Raw genomic sequence first — 15,258 nt, 5'->3', positions numbered from 1 at the left:
CTGCAGTGAGGAAAGATCAAATTTTATCATTTTCCATGTAGCTATTCAGTTATGCAAATATCATTTATTAAAATATTCTTCTTTTCGGCACTGCTTTGGTATGCTATACCCTATGTCAAATTCTACATGCATTGGGGACTGTTTCTGGATTTTTTATCCTATTATATTAGTTTGCCTAATTACATTAGTTCATCTATTATTTTGTGTAGTTCATGCATCAATAATATCTGCATCACAATCGGATCTCTTATTTTTAGGATTTTTCTAGTTATTCTTGCTTGGTGATCTTCCAAATAAAAATTTTAATCAACTACTGTAACTCCAGAAAAATATTTAATCCTTTTTTCACTTGGATAACATTAAATTTATAAATTAACTTAAAAGAGTTATCATCTTTATGATAGTCAGCCTTTCTAGCCCAGATTATGGTATGTCTTTCCATTGGTTCAAATTTATTTATGCATTTTGGAGATGCCTTGTAGGTTTCCACCTATAGGTTTGAATATTTCTTGTGGAGTTTATGCCTATTTCAATTCATTCCATTTTTCTATTATAGATAGGATCCTCCTTCTAATGGGTATTTATGTATAAATTTAAATGTTATTGATTTTGTCAATTGATTATATAACCTACTACTTTACTATATATGAGATAAATTTGAGTTGGACCAGTATTCCCTTATAATGGCTGGGAGAAGTTTAGAGAAATACTGTTTTATTATGTTTGAAATTTCCTATTTTTAGCTTAGGTCGATGTGGCCTAAGGAAACATAGATTACCATGAATCAGAACAGTAAAACAAGCATCATTAAGGAGGAATCAAAGGAATGTCTCCCTTTTTCCAGTAAGAAAAGGAGCTAGGGAAAGAATACCTATGGGAGGCAGATTTCTGGAGAGAGAAATGCTCCATGTTTCAATAGATTTGTGTTTATGCAAGTGATACCCATTTGACAAGATTGATGGAATTGTGCACTTAAGATTTTTGCATGTCACTGCATATAAATGTTACCTCAGTAACCTGTTAAAAAAAAAATGAGTGCCTAGGATTTTTTTTTTCTTATTTTGTTATTCTAAATAAATAAATACCCATGGAAAAACATCAAACCAACAGATACAAGTAATTAAAATTTTCCACATCTTCCCCAAGCCCACTCTTCAGGGGATATCACTATAAACGCTTTGATACCAACACCTCCAGACTTTCTATAACACATAAATTCTCTTTCTCTCCGCACCTCCTCCTTCCTTACTCCTTTACTCCTTCTCACTCAATCCCTCCCTGTTCTCCCCTCCCTCTCCTCCTCCTCCCTCTTCTAATCTCTCTCTCTCTCCCTTTTCTTCCCTCCCTCCCCCCAAAACTCTGACAATTCAGATTCAAGGAAGAGAATCTTAAAGGAACAAATTCTTTTACTTCTCAAACATAATGAATGGAACATGTGATTTGGAAATTAATTGAAAATTACTCCTCCTGAAGGTGATAGCATAATATAAACATAGATGGAAATTAATTTTATATGAAATACACATAATAAGCAAGCACAGGTGAGTAATGTAAATTGACATATATTTGTACTACCAGAAGCTTCTCCAAATCTTAACATTTGCACCACATTCAAGAATTGCAAAACACTATGCAACGCTGTACCATGCTTTTGGAAGGATTACAGTGCCCTCTGCAGCTTCAGCAGAAATAAAGTTTGAAAGGAAAAACAGTAATTTAAACATCAACATGGAAGTGGGTGCAATTAATATGCTTCAGATATTCACTTTACCTTCTTGAATTGATTAAACATAGTTATGTAAAGATCACATTTTAAGCAAAGTGCACTATAGCATGTATAGCTAGTACCTAGTTTCTTGAAAACTAGACAGGCTCCCTCTTAAGGCCTTTGCACTGGCTGTTCTCTGGCTGGTAGGCTCTTGCCCCTGATATTCATGCTTTCCTTCTTCCATTTCATTCTGGTATTTGCTCAGGCCAGTGTGGCTGGAGTGGAGAGAGCCAAGGCAGGTGTGTGTGTTGTGCGGGGTGGTATAAGGCCGAGGGGTAACAAGTGGCAAGATAACAGAATGCATGGGAGACAGCTGAGACTGTGGGGTTTACTCTGAGAAACAAATCAGTATTGGGTGGCACTGGGGGTCTTCAGAGAGGATTAACATGACCGAATTTACATTTTTAAAGTATCACTCAAATTGCTATGTTGAGAATAGACTGGTATTGGGGGTGGGCAAAGGTAGAATCACAGAGCTGAGTCTGGTGAGGGATGGTGGTATTTTGGACCAGATAGATAGCAGAAGTTGTGATAAATGGTCATATTCTGGAATATTCTCAAGGCAGCCCCCACAGAATTTTCAGGTACATTGAATGTAGTCTTTGAAATAAAAGAAGTCAAGCTGATGACTTTTAGTTTATGGCCTGGGTAACTGAATAGGCCAACTTGCCATTAACTGAGATGAGGAAAACCGGACTGAGCAGGTTCTGAGGGGAAGAGCATGAATTTGGCATTAGACACTTTAAGTCTGCAATATCTATTAGATACGCAAGACAGGAGAGGTTAAGGCATATGATTGCTGGTGAGAACAGTTCACTAAAGTGGGGGAAATGACAGTGCGAGACAGAGAGGGGTAAGCAGGAAGGAGTAGACTCTTGCGCACACACAAAGAGGTTTTCAGAATGGAGGACAGACAGTTGTTCATCGTGTTGCAATCTGGAAGACAAGGTAGTTGGCCACAGACAAGTAGGAGTGTAGACAACTTGGCAGGAGTCAATGCAAAGTTTCTTCTGGCTACTTCTATTTTCATAGTGAAATAACAAAGAGTTTTGTTTGAATGAATAAATCCCTTTTCACTTGCTTGCTTAAAACCTTCCATAGGCTTCCCCTCACCATTCAATAACATCCACACACTTTCTCATGGCCCACAAGGCCTCACAGGACCTGACCCCACCTACCTCTCTCCATTGCCCAAAATGCTCCAGCCACTGGGGCCTTCCTTCTGTGCCTTAGATACATGTCAAACTCATACAAGCCTTGGGCTCTTTGACTTATTGTCCCTCTGTCTGGTAAGTATTCTCTCCTACTCTTCCAAGTTTGGCTGATTCTTATCATGCAGGTCTCTCCTCAAAGGTCCCCTCCACAGGACTTTCTTGAACTTCCCATCTAAAGCGGCCCCTCCTCTCCTCATAAGTTATTTTACTTACTTGTTTATTCTGTATTACCTGCTTCTTCCCACAAGAATGTATTTCATAAGAAACCAGCACCCTAATGCCCACCTTATCACTGTCTCTCTCTGGCTTTACTTTTTTCTTCTCAGGTCTCATCGCCACCTGATATAGATATGTGCTGAGAAAATTCCCTGGGGCTGAAAGATCAAAAAAAGAGGCTGGCAAATTCAGAATTACATCGAGAGTTTATTCTACATATGGGTGCTCTCCAATCCAACACACGGGCCCTCTCAAACCCACACAGATCCTTGTAAACCCACACACGGGCTCTCTCTCTTTCTCTCTCAAAAAAACAAAACAAAACAAAACAAAAAAACAGTTTATTAAGGAGATTTATGAACAGAAGCAGTGACGGTAGATCTCCACACCCAAAAGGGGATATATAACGTTGGGCGGGGGGATCTTTCCCTTACCCTTTTAGTTTTTCTGGCTAGTCAAATAATTCAAATGACATACAGCAGATTAACAGGAGAAAATCCAGTTTTACTGTGCGCATGGGGAATTCACATAAGCATGAAAATTCCAAAGATAGTGAGGCAAAATGAGGTACGTATGTCATTTTAGACTAAGAAGGGGAAGGTAGGCACTTCACTGGTAGAGGAGAAAGCAAATATTTGGTGAACAAATTCTTGCAGGGACACCCAGAAACAATGGGACACGAAGGGGAATCTAGCAAACAGATTTTTGCTCGGATCTTCTCTGTCTGCCACAGTAAATTCATATGCTAAGTTTCCCTTCCTGAAGCAGGTTTTTCTATCTGAATTTCTTTAGGCAGGGGAGGGGGAAGTTAAAAAAATAACAAAAAAACACCTTTCTTTGAGTTCATTGGGCTTTGATTGTTTTCAGCTTGAAAGAATCTGCATGCCATACCAGAGTGGCACATTCTGAGACACTTGTTCCCGATCCCCATAATGCCAAGTGGCACATGCTAATACAGCTGGCTTGTAGCCACATGATACATGCTTGTTGAGAGCAGTGAACAACTTAATGGGCCCACTTACCTATGCAAGAACATTCCTTTCAGGTGATAGGGTCCATTCTCCCGGGGTAAATTGGAGGTCAGTTTGCCTCCTAAGATGGTGTGGGTCACATTAAGTACCCGGAATCATTCTCCCTAACTCTATCTATCTATCTATCTATCATCTATCTATCTATCTATCTATCTATCAATCATCTATTTATCTATCTATGCATATACATCATTATGCATTATTCATGTCCCTAAAGTGAATAATAGCTCTATGAGAGCAGGTGCTTTCTCTATTCTATTCACTGTATGCCTCCTGAGCCTACAACCACATCTGGCACATAGGTGCTCAATGAACATTTCCTGATAAACATGTTTGGAAAATTAAATTTAAAAAAATGCATGTAGGGCATATAACAGAGCACCTGGCACATAGTAAATCTTCAATAAATGTTAGCTGCTATGATGACAACAGTAAAGACAACCATGGCAAAAAAAATCATGAGCACAATCATGAAAGGCCAATTATCCTCTGCACTCTGCAAACCCTCTTTGTCTCATCAGGGACTTTCATCAATTATATGTCCCTTCTTCCTCTCTACAGGCTCCTTTCCTTCAGCTAAATATGTGTAGTATTTTTCCACTATTTTTAAAAAATCAGTTAAAACACACTTTTCTTAACTCTGTATTATCTTAAGTACAACCAAAAATCTTCACAGTTTAGCCACACACACAAAAAAAATTAGTTTATACTAGCTCACAGCTGGTTAACCAAACAAATTTGGAATAAGCAAACTCATTTTTATTTACTGTTATTTTTCTATTGACCAGTTGCTTTAAGTTGAACAAAACTACTTGATATATGGTTAAAATATTAATTATTATAAAATAGTATAAAATGAAAGTTATATCTATTATCTAACTCAGTCCTCTCTGTCCAACGAAACTAGGTATATCCTGTTCGTCTTTCCAGAAGTTATGCATGTATATCCAGGCATATTAATATTCTTTGAAAATATCAAGTAGGACCATACTGTGCACACAGTTCTGTACCTCAGATTTCTTTCAGCTATTGAAACATCTTGGATGGTTTTCTAAAGTACTTATAAAGAGCTATAACATTCTTTTCACTGGTTCCATGGTGCTTTTGTTATATTGATAAAATGCCACCTATTTAACTAGTCCCATATTTATTGGCATTTAATGTGTTTCCAGTCATTTGCTATTGTAAATAATGCTGCAACTAATAGCCTTATATATAGGTCCTGCACAATATATGTCCTTCAAATATTTCTATAAATTCTTAAAAGCAGAATTGCTGGCATAAAGGGCCTATATGCCTTCAGTTTTTTATTGATATTGTCAAATTACCTTCCAAAACAGTTTTATTAAATCAGTATTTTCTACTCTAAATAATGAACAATTATTAGCAACTACAAGTAACATTTTTGGTGAGGGAAAGAGGATAATTCTTGTTGCTCTTTAAAATCAACTAAGAAAGGACAGAAGTCACATTAACATTAAAGGAAATGTTAATACTTTACTGTGACACATATGGAAAACCAAGCACGATGACAAGAAGAAAACCCTGAGATGTTCTAAATTAAATTACAGCAGACTGAGAATGAAAGGAAGAGACAGAACCGTTAGTCTGGCTGTAGGCCAACTAGTAAAAAACAGCTCGCATTCCTTCTATGTCTGTTGGAATTTCGGATTAATTTCCAGTTGGCTCTGTCCTCAGATTATCGTAGCCAAGCACCATCTAAACAGCCACTCCACAGGAGCGGACATTTCTTTATGTGGACTCTGCTCCTAGCCCGGAGCTGGCCTCTTTTCACTTTCTCGCATCTTTGCCTATAGCTGATATAAATGCTTTCAGACAGCTTACATCTTTCTTTCTCCTACCCACTACTTAATGTTTTGAAAATGCTTGCAAACTTCCAGACTATGGACAAGTATCTTTTCCAGCTAGCCATGCTGCTAGTGGTTTGGACTTTTTTTTTTTTTTTTTTTTTTTTTTTTTGCTAGCAGGGGCCTAATAAAGCCTTTCGACGGTGGAAGTTAAAATTTTTTATTTAACAACTATTTCTGGTAAAGAATTATTTACAATCACTCTCGTGATTGTAATAAAAGTTTCACTTCATTACTAAACGAGTTTTTCCAGTCTTCAACAATTCTTTCCCTAAATAACCTTTTAGGAACTCACAGCCAATGGAAAGAGGAGCTTAAAGAAAATAAAAAGAAAAAGGAAAAACCTAAACCTCGGTTTCTAAGGAACACAAGATTCTTAGGTTTCTGGGCTGGGCAGTGACTTTGAGGTTTTGTATTTTTGTTTGTTTGTTTATTAAACAGTTTGATTGGCTAAAAGTCGTAATTCTCTTTTGTTAGTAAAAAAAGTTTTTCTGCCTTGTTTTTTTCTACAGATTGCAAACTCTTTTAGTATGGGACAAAGGATGGTGTTTGTAAATGGCTGCCTGCACTTCAGTGGCTTTTAGCAGATGATAGCTATTTCTGCTACTACCAGGTTAGCCGCTCCCCAGAACCTTTGCTGCGACTCCCTGCCCCATTCTCCTATAGACTCTTTACACCCCGCCTCCACCCTAAATCAATGGACGCGTCGCCGCCTCGCGCCCCCCGCGCCGCGACGCAGATGGAACGGCCCGTGACGTCACGAGGCCGCGGCTCAATCAGAAGCGGCATTTGGGAAAATTTAAACTTAAAGGCGGGGTGGTCCGTGTCCTGCGGTTTGTCGGCCGTGGAGGTCCTCCGCCGGTTCCCTGGGATCTGGCTTGATAGGATGGCGGAGGAAGGAGCTGTCGCCGTCTGCGTGCGGGTCCGGCCGCTCAACAGCAGGTAGGTGTGCCAGCCTGTGACCAGCCCCCCCGGGTCCCGAGCCGGAGGGGGAGTCCTTCGCGTTTCCCAGAGCTGCTGCTTCCGGAACCCGCTGCTTGGTGACCCTGCCGCTTGGTAACGCTGCCGCTTACCTGCTGCGTGCCGGGTTTCCTTATCTGTAAAGTGACGCGGAGGGATCAGAGGATGCAGAAGATATTTTCGAGCTGCGGTTTCTCTTAAATCGAATACCACTCTGTCTCGCCGACGTTACAGATCTTTAGCCTGGCACGGCATTTCCCGGATCTGCGACCACCCACTCCACCCTACCCCTTAGGGAAGTCGTATCGAAAAGAGCCTTACTCGCACTCATCACAGTTATTTTACACTTAACTGTGTCTCCCTCTTTGCTGTATTCTCCTTGAGAGCAAGAACTAGTTTCTCTTTTTGCATCGTATTCAGTAGGCACTCAAGACTTCAGACAATGACTGAATTCAACATTCAGAAATTTGGATCACTGATATTTATCAACATGGATTTTTTTTTTTTTTTAGTACAGTAGTACAGTGTGCTGCACTGAACAGACACTGCCATCGTTGCCCTGTGGATCTTACATTGGGGCGGGTAGGGGGGAGACAGAAAATAAAGTAAAAGATAAAGAATGTTAAACGTTGATATGGGAGTAATAAATGCTGTAGAGAAAAGGCAGGAAGAGGAGGAAATAGTCATTTTTGCTTCTCTAATCTCTGACCTTCGCCCCAGAATACTAACATATTTTGTGTTTGAGAAATATTTGTTTAATTTTACTGGGTGCTTAATAAATGAGAATAGCAAGATGGAGAATTTTCTATTTTTAAGGAGCACATTATCTAATGCATTAGAAGACAGCTACATAAAGAAACTATTACAATGCATCCTGACAAGTGTTACAGTAAGCAATTGGAGAGTGCTTCAGTGAAATGACAGCTTGGGGGAGAGGAGGGGCTGGTGTGCGGGAACTCCTGACCATTTTCATGATTGAAAAAATAGTTAAATTATTTAATGGAAAGGTTAGCGTATTCCAAGTAAAGAGGGGTTGCATCTGTTATCTGATGAAAACTTTCAGCTAGTTGATTTGTATGGAATTAGGATGTATATAGGAATTTAGAGGAAGATAAGGTTGGAGAAATAAACATGATCCAGGTCTCATGTGCCATATTAAGGATTTCAGATGACTTTTAAAGGTTTTAAGTGAGAGCGACATAATCAGAGTTGCATTTGAATGTACTTTTTCAGCTGCCAGCCCTGAGTAAGTGAAAAGCTTCATGTGGAAAATCCCAAGGGAGGGCAGAAGGTTCCTGAAACCCCATTTAAAAATATTGATCCTTCAAAGGTGGATTTTCCGTATTTCTCTTACATATGGTATAAGTCATTACCATATACACTTTAAAATATTCTTTAGATGAAACATTTTAAATGATCTTTCATATAATATGGTTTCTATGACCAGTTATACTAAAATGCAATGTTTTATTCTTTTAGAGAAGAAGCTCTTGGAGAAGCTACCCAAGTTTATTGGAAAACTGACAATAATGCTATTTATCAAGTGGATGGGAGTAAATCCTTCAATTTTGGTAAGCTTATAATAGCATCAAAAGTTAACCTGTTATCCTTTTCCTATTAAGAGTACAAAAGGCTTGTCAATAATACTGGATTTTTCATTAAGGATGAGACTAAGGCTTCTGTAAACTGCTTCATTGGAAACTTTAAAAAATTGTTCATCCATAATGTATGATAAGATAATAAATTGATATTTAAAACAGTTATAGTAAGAGTGCTTTATGACTAGAACTATCATTTTTTTCCCTTATGCATTAGTGTATTTGTGGCCTAAAGCTCTGTAAGCCCAAAATATGTTCCTTAATGTCATTTTTAAGGTCTTTCAGTTTAGTATATTCTTTCTAAAATTATTTTCAAGAAATCTCTTTAAAGAATAAATAGTGAAGATATTCCTTCTTTGTCTGCTGGAATACAGCAAGAATCCACCCCTTCTTTTGTGGAGTTTATCATATGGCGGGAAGAAAGGCTATAAACAAGTAATTACACTTATGATGACGTAAGTTTTGTGGGAGATTCTTGCAGGGGATCTAACTATTCTAGGTGTCTGAGAGAGTACACTTAAATTGGGACCTGCTGATAAGTAATAGCTAGCTAAGACAAAGGGACTTGGAGGCCCTAAAGTTTGGCTAGGCTGACTGTTGTACTGATTTAACATGTACATAGTGCTGCCAACATGCCAGACACTGTTCTAAGCACTTCATAATAAATCATTTAATTCTCTAAAAAGCCTATGCAGTAGGTACTATGTGATAGGTACCTTTCCATTTTAAAGCAGAACTGAAACAGGACCACAGTCACACAGCCAGCAAGTGGAAGAGTCAGGCTCCTAATCTGTGTTCCAGACACACTACTATGCTGCCATTTAGGCACCACAGAGCAACAGTGAGCTCCTCTCAACCTTAAGAGTGATTAGGTTGTCAAATTAGGGTTAAGCCAGAAAGGCAATACATAGGGTTTTGGAGCAAAGATGTACAGTAGAGAAACTGAGTCCTGGTAAGGACTGTTTGAGGGTACTAACATAATTTTTGAAAAGGTAAAACAGTATATGCACCAGAGATTATAAAACCAAGAGTAAGGGATGCACTAGCATTTAGACTCAGGTACTACAGTAGGTTCTTGGTAGTCATTGATGTCCATAGAGGATTTTGACTCATCCACCTACCTGAAGCAGGTAGCATTAAGATTTGAATCATCTTGCCATCTCTCCTTGCTCAGAATTCATGACATCTCAGAAGCCTTCAGATGGCATTTATGATTCTGCTGACAGGATAGGTGTGTGATCACGGTGCAAGCAGTGTGATCACTGAATTTCTCATTGCAGGTCATACATTTCCCTCCTGATTCACAAATCCGTTTCTTGGAACATTTTTAATGTGAGGCTAGCACTGTAAGGGTGGTCCATTTTTAATGTGCTAACAAAGGCAGAGAACCACATCCTAGACTAGTGAACTCATCAGTGTAAAAACCCTAAACCCATCCTCTAGCTGCCAGCCAACTGGTTGTTCCCTGTAAATTCAGCTTTTTTCAGTACTTTTCTTCCAAATGTCTGCATTTCTTTATTTAGTTTGAGCTTGGCCTTCTTGCTAGATATGTTATAAACAGTTCTCATTTCCTAACTATTTACCATATGTTCACAATAATTCTATAAGGAAATAATACAGTATGTCCATTTTATAAATTAAGGAACCAAGGCATAGAGACATCAACTACCTTGCCCAAAGTCACACAGCTTGTAAGGGGCAGTACCAGGATTTGCAGACAATCTGATTCTAGACCCCCATATTCAGCCACTATGTCTTACTGCCTCTTGAAAGCTCAGAGCATAGCTGACTTGTATTTTTTCTGTGTGAGGACCAACATTTTACCTTATAGAGAAGTGTATTTTCAGAAGACCAAGAAGTTGAAGAAAATATTGTGTCTTAAATATTTTATCATACCATATAAAATAACAATTTTATTTTTTTAGACAACTACTAATTCAGAATGAAAACATAGTTTATATATTTGGTTTAACTTCTGTTTTCTGTTGTTTTTTTAGATCGTGTCTTTCATAGCAATGAAACTACTAAAAATGTTTATGAAGAAATAGCAGTACCGATCATAGATTCTGCCATACAAGGCTACAATGGTTTGTATTCATTGCAGAAACATTTTAGGCTTTGGTGTCTGTTCAACGAGTATTAATAGTTTTAGATTCATCTTTAATCTTTGCGTGTGTCTTTTTGTTTTTGCAGGTACTGTATTTGCCTATGGGCAGACAGCTTCAGGAAAAACATATACTATGATGGGTTCAGATGATTATTTGGGGGTAATACCCAGGGCAATTCAAGACATTTTTCAAAAAATTAAGAAGGTAAATAACTTACCTACATGTCTAGTACGTACAGGTAAAAGTAGTAATAATAGAATAGCAACCTTAGTGTTCTCTTGTAATGATGAAAGGAAGTAGATTTACAGTTATCTCCTGATTATCCATGGGAAAGGAAGAAAGGCATGGCATAAGTTTATTTCTTTCCCATAAACTTACTTCATAGAGCTTAAAGTTCTTTGTTCCTTCCTTTGGATCCTGAAACAGTAATACTCCCACCACAAAGTGGGCATACAGGAACCGGAAGGTCTTCTCAGAAGGGTTAGCGCCTCATTGCCTTTGTTTAACTACCAGCGATTATCAAGGAGCAGAAAAAGTAGATAAAAGCAGAGGGCCAGATAAGGCAACCTAATTAGTTAAGAGTTGGTTTTATTTAAATTAATTTTTTCCATTATTTTAATGATTTTAATGTTCTTATTTGAACATCTCTTGGTAGGGTTTTATTTTGAGCTTATAGAGTTGGACTAGGCACTCTCTTCTATTTCTATGATACTATATCTTTCATTATTTCTGAACCAATGCGTTTGCTTTTATATTTTTGTCAGTACAGACCCATAGGGGGATTTTTGTCAGTACAGACCCATAGGGGGATTTTGTTTGTTTGTTTTTTGTTTTTCAAAGATAACTTCTCAATATGTTAATATTTAATATTAGCACATAGGCATTCAGTATTAAGTTTTCATAACTGATTGATCTCTGATGTTTTTATGTATTTTTTTTCTTCTAGTTTCCTGATAGGGAATTTCTCTTACGTGTGTCTTATATGGAGATATACAATGAAACTATTACAGACTTACTCTGTAACACTCAAAAAATGAAGCCTTTAATAATTCGGGAAGACTTCAATGTAAGTAGCAGAGTTAACAAAGTGGCTCAAAAAATAGACTTACTTATTGGGATTATTACTCTTGAACATTTACCTTTAATTTCTATATTTTTTAAAGTGTTTCCTGTATCTACAGTTTGTTTTGTTTTGTTTCCTTTCTTAAGAGTTTATAGAGATCATCTTTTAAGCAGTGTATATAGTTTTAAAAGATTGAAAGCTGTAATATTTTGCTTCAATATAGCAAATAAATCATAAACTATGGGTTTACTTGTTATTTTCATACTGTAGTTAGCACTTTGTGCTTTTAACTTCTACAGTTGAATTCTATCATGGTTATCATGGTTTCTCCTTTTTGAGATGCAAACTTGTAAGTGACTTCTATTTCTCTACTCTTTCCATAATTAAACTTGTTTCAGAGGAATGTGTATGTGTCTGATCTCACAGAAGAAGTTGTTTATACACCAGAAATGGCTTTGAAGTGGATCACAAAGGGAGAAAGTAAGACTTTATGCTGTATGTCTTCAAAACACTTGTAAAAACTTCAGCTGAATGTATTTAGTCTTCAAATCACACTTTTCACTTTTAAGCTAAAATAAAAGTTAATGTTTTTCTTTGGATTTTAATATGCACAGCTAAAATATGACTTAATTTTATTTTTTTTTTTTTACAGAGAATAGACATTATGGAATTACAAAAATGAATCAAAGAAGCAGCCGTTCTCATACCATTTTTAGGATGGTAGGTAATTCTCTGTCTGTTTGGTCTTTCCAGTTAAGAATGCACTAATTTTTCTACAAGTTGCCTTTTCCATCTAGATTTTGGAAAGTAGAGAAAAAGGTGAACCTTCTAATTGTGAAGGATCTGTCAAGGTGTCCCATTTGGTGAGTATCGATGAAGCATGGTAATGTACCATGTGGACCAAAACAAAATTTAATTCAGCTACGGGATGTTTAGTTTCATAAGACCTATTAACTGAACTAAATAGTTAAAACCATCTATAAACTGGAAGTTTAACAAGTGTCACCTGTAGCATGAAATCACTAGCTGGAATGTAGGAAGAATTCAGAAGATCTTCCTATTATGTTATGTCTACCATCTCCTAAAATTTATATGTAAGGACTGTAGGATTTGAGACTTTGCCTAACCAATAATGGAGGGTTTGTGTGTGTGTATGTACGTGTACACATTTAAAAGTTAAAGTAATCTTGGAATTTGGTGTGTTGGGGGGTGTTTTTATCTTTTTAGTCTCTGCCAATAGAATTGAGACTTGCATGATAAAAACCTACGTGGGATGGTTTAAAAATAAATCTCATCATTTGAGTTCTTTCCTAAGTACTAGAAGAAAACATGTTTTATATTATAAACAGCGTTTTAGACTAAATCTCTTGAAGGGAAGAATGATATCTTCTTTATGTTTGTATCTCCAATACATTGTACCTAGTTTATATTCAATACCTGTTTGTCAAATAAGTAACTGTAAGCATTATGCAGACATTCCTTTTTCCACATAAATAAACCCCCCATTGTTGTGTACTACATCATTTCTCTCTTTTTTTTCATGCTTTCTTCCTATTCCTTACCATTATTGCTTTATTCTGTCTTCAGAGGCTAAATTCTTTAGCATGATGTGGGATGATTTAAGATTACTCTGTTTGATTTGAAAACTTCAGGGAAAAAAGTATAAATCTATAAGTTTATTCACTTTGAGATTTTGAAAAATCAAGAGTCTTAATTAAACACTAAGTCTAGTTCACCTAAGTTACTTTATTATACAAGTATAAAATTTATTTTAGTAGACTAGTCTTTAACAACAAAAAAAACACAAAACGTAATTTCTGTTTTCCAGACCTGGCCTGTGACATTTCACTACAGTTTCCACTTCTCTCTTAATAATTTAGCTTTAATAATCTTGACATATTCAGTGACCCATTTGGTGACATTTCTCATATTCTTTGATGCTCTATCATCTAGGGACCATACATACTATCTGGTCCAACCTTCCAGCCTTCCTGCTTACTCTAACTATCTTCTTGGGAAGAAGTCTTCTCCAAAGTCATTTTCTGGCTCTTTGGAGGTGGCCTTTGAATATCTCCTGGCCTTTCTATAATGATAGCATACAGGTTCTCTTAGCTGTGCTTCTCTATTTCCTTTTGTGGCTTCTTTTCCCCTTCCCTCCTAGCAAAAGTACGGAATCTTCTGTGTCCTTCCCTTGCTTGCCCTTAGACATTCCATTAATATTCCTTTGTTAATGATGGCCAAATATTTATTTTATCTAGAGTCTCTGAGTTCTAATTCATATCTTCCTAAAGATTATTGTAATTGTATGTCCCACTGTTATCTCGAACTTCAGTGTGTCTAAAACCAAATTAATTTTTTTCCTATCATAGTAAATATTCCTTTTTCCCAGTAGTGCCAGCATTATTCTGTCACCCAGGCTGGAAACCCATGTCATTTGGAACCTATCTTTCTCTGCCTTCCTTTGTGTCCAGTTATCACCATTTCTTAGTGATTCCATCTTTCCACATTCTCATGGGTATCCTACTCATTTAGGTTTTCATCTCTCTTGAATCACTATCTCATTCTCCTGGACCTGGCCTCCATGACTCTGGTCTTCCTTTCTTCTGTCTGTTAATGCAAGTTTCTAATGTTACTAGGCACTGCTTTTGTTGTGTCACTTCACTAGGCAAGATATAACTCCCCACCCCCAACTCCCCAGCTCCCCATAAGCTCCTTTTGTACAGATTGCTTGGGCCTCTTTGAACACTAATTCTTGTTCCCATTGTTATACCTTAGTTTATGCTGCCTTCACCACCACTTTACCCTGTTATTATGTATCTAGGTCATCTGTAGCAGATACTCTACAAGAAAGATTAGACTTCTCTGAGTATTTTAGAGGAAGTATCTGAGATAGGACTAAAAAGCAGGAGTACATAATTACCTGTCGTCTCTGAAAGTCTCCACAGAGAGGATTAATTTAAATCTTTGACTTTCTTTTAATACATTAAGAATATTAACTGAGCCTTTACCAGGACTGTGTTGTGAGCACAGCCCAGGGCTCTGAGATTAAAAGAATAAAGAAAACGTTCCTCCACTGCTTACTGTCTTCGCTGCGTCCTCCCTAGCCTAAGCCACCACCCTCTCACACTCAGATTCCTACACCAGTGTCCTAATTGGGCTCACTGCTGCCACTCTTGCCCCTTCCCAACGTGTTCTCCATCCAGGGGTCACAGTTGATCCTTCAGAAAGTTAAATCAAGACATGTCACTCTTGCTTAGAGCGCTCTCATGGCTTCCCATTACAGTTAAAAAATCCAGAGTTCTTACCTTTGCTACTCTGTCTCATCCTGTCTCTACTTCACCAACTCTGCCACGCTGCCCTTTTTTTTTAACACACCAAGCTCGTCCCTGCTTTGTGACTGTGTTATTCTTTATTTTGGAGTATGGTTCCCTT

At 37.5% G+C, this 15,258-nt stretch overlaps 1 protein-coding gene across 9 annotated transcripts in view; it reads left to right on the top strand.

Moving 5' to 3' along the window:
- Nucleotides 1-6,883: 6,883 nt before the first annotated feature.
- CENPE (centromere protein E) overlaps nt 6,884-15,258 on the top strand; it is a 62,701-nt gene continuing 54,326 nt past the window's right edge. For all 9 annotated transcript variants that reach the window (XM_039848870.1, XM_039848869.1, XM_039848872.1 and 6 more), the window contains exons 1-8: nt 6,884-7,039; nt 8,537-8,628; nt 10,653-10,742; nt 10,849-10,967; nt 11,710-11,829; nt 12,225-12,306; nt 12,479-12,546; nt 12,624-12,689. In XM_039848870.1, the coding sequence (XP_039704804.1) occupies nt 6,984-7,039; nt 8,537-8,628; nt 10,653-10,742; nt 10,849-10,967; nt 11,710-11,829; nt 12,225-12,306; nt 12,479-12,546; nt 12,624-12,689 (693 nt within the window). In that variant the 5' untranslated portion in view covers nt 6,884-6,983. The remainder of the gene's footprint in view (nt 7,040-8,536; nt 8,629-10,652; nt 10,743-10,848; nt 10,968-11,709; nt 11,830-12,224; nt 12,307-12,478; nt 12,547-12,623; nt 12,690-15,258) is intronic.

This window comes from Pteropus medius, unplaced genomic scaffold (assembly GCF_902729225.1).
Source record: "Pteropus medius unplaced genomic scaffold, Ma_sr-lr_union100, whole genome shotgun sequence".
In the NCBI taxonomy this organism is placed as follows: domain Eukaryota; kingdom Metazoa; phylum Chordata; class Mammalia; order Chiroptera; family Pteropodidae; genus Pteropus; species Pteropus medius.
Note: the sequence above shows the minus strand (reverse complement) of the source record. Positions and strands in the feature narration are given on the sequence as shown.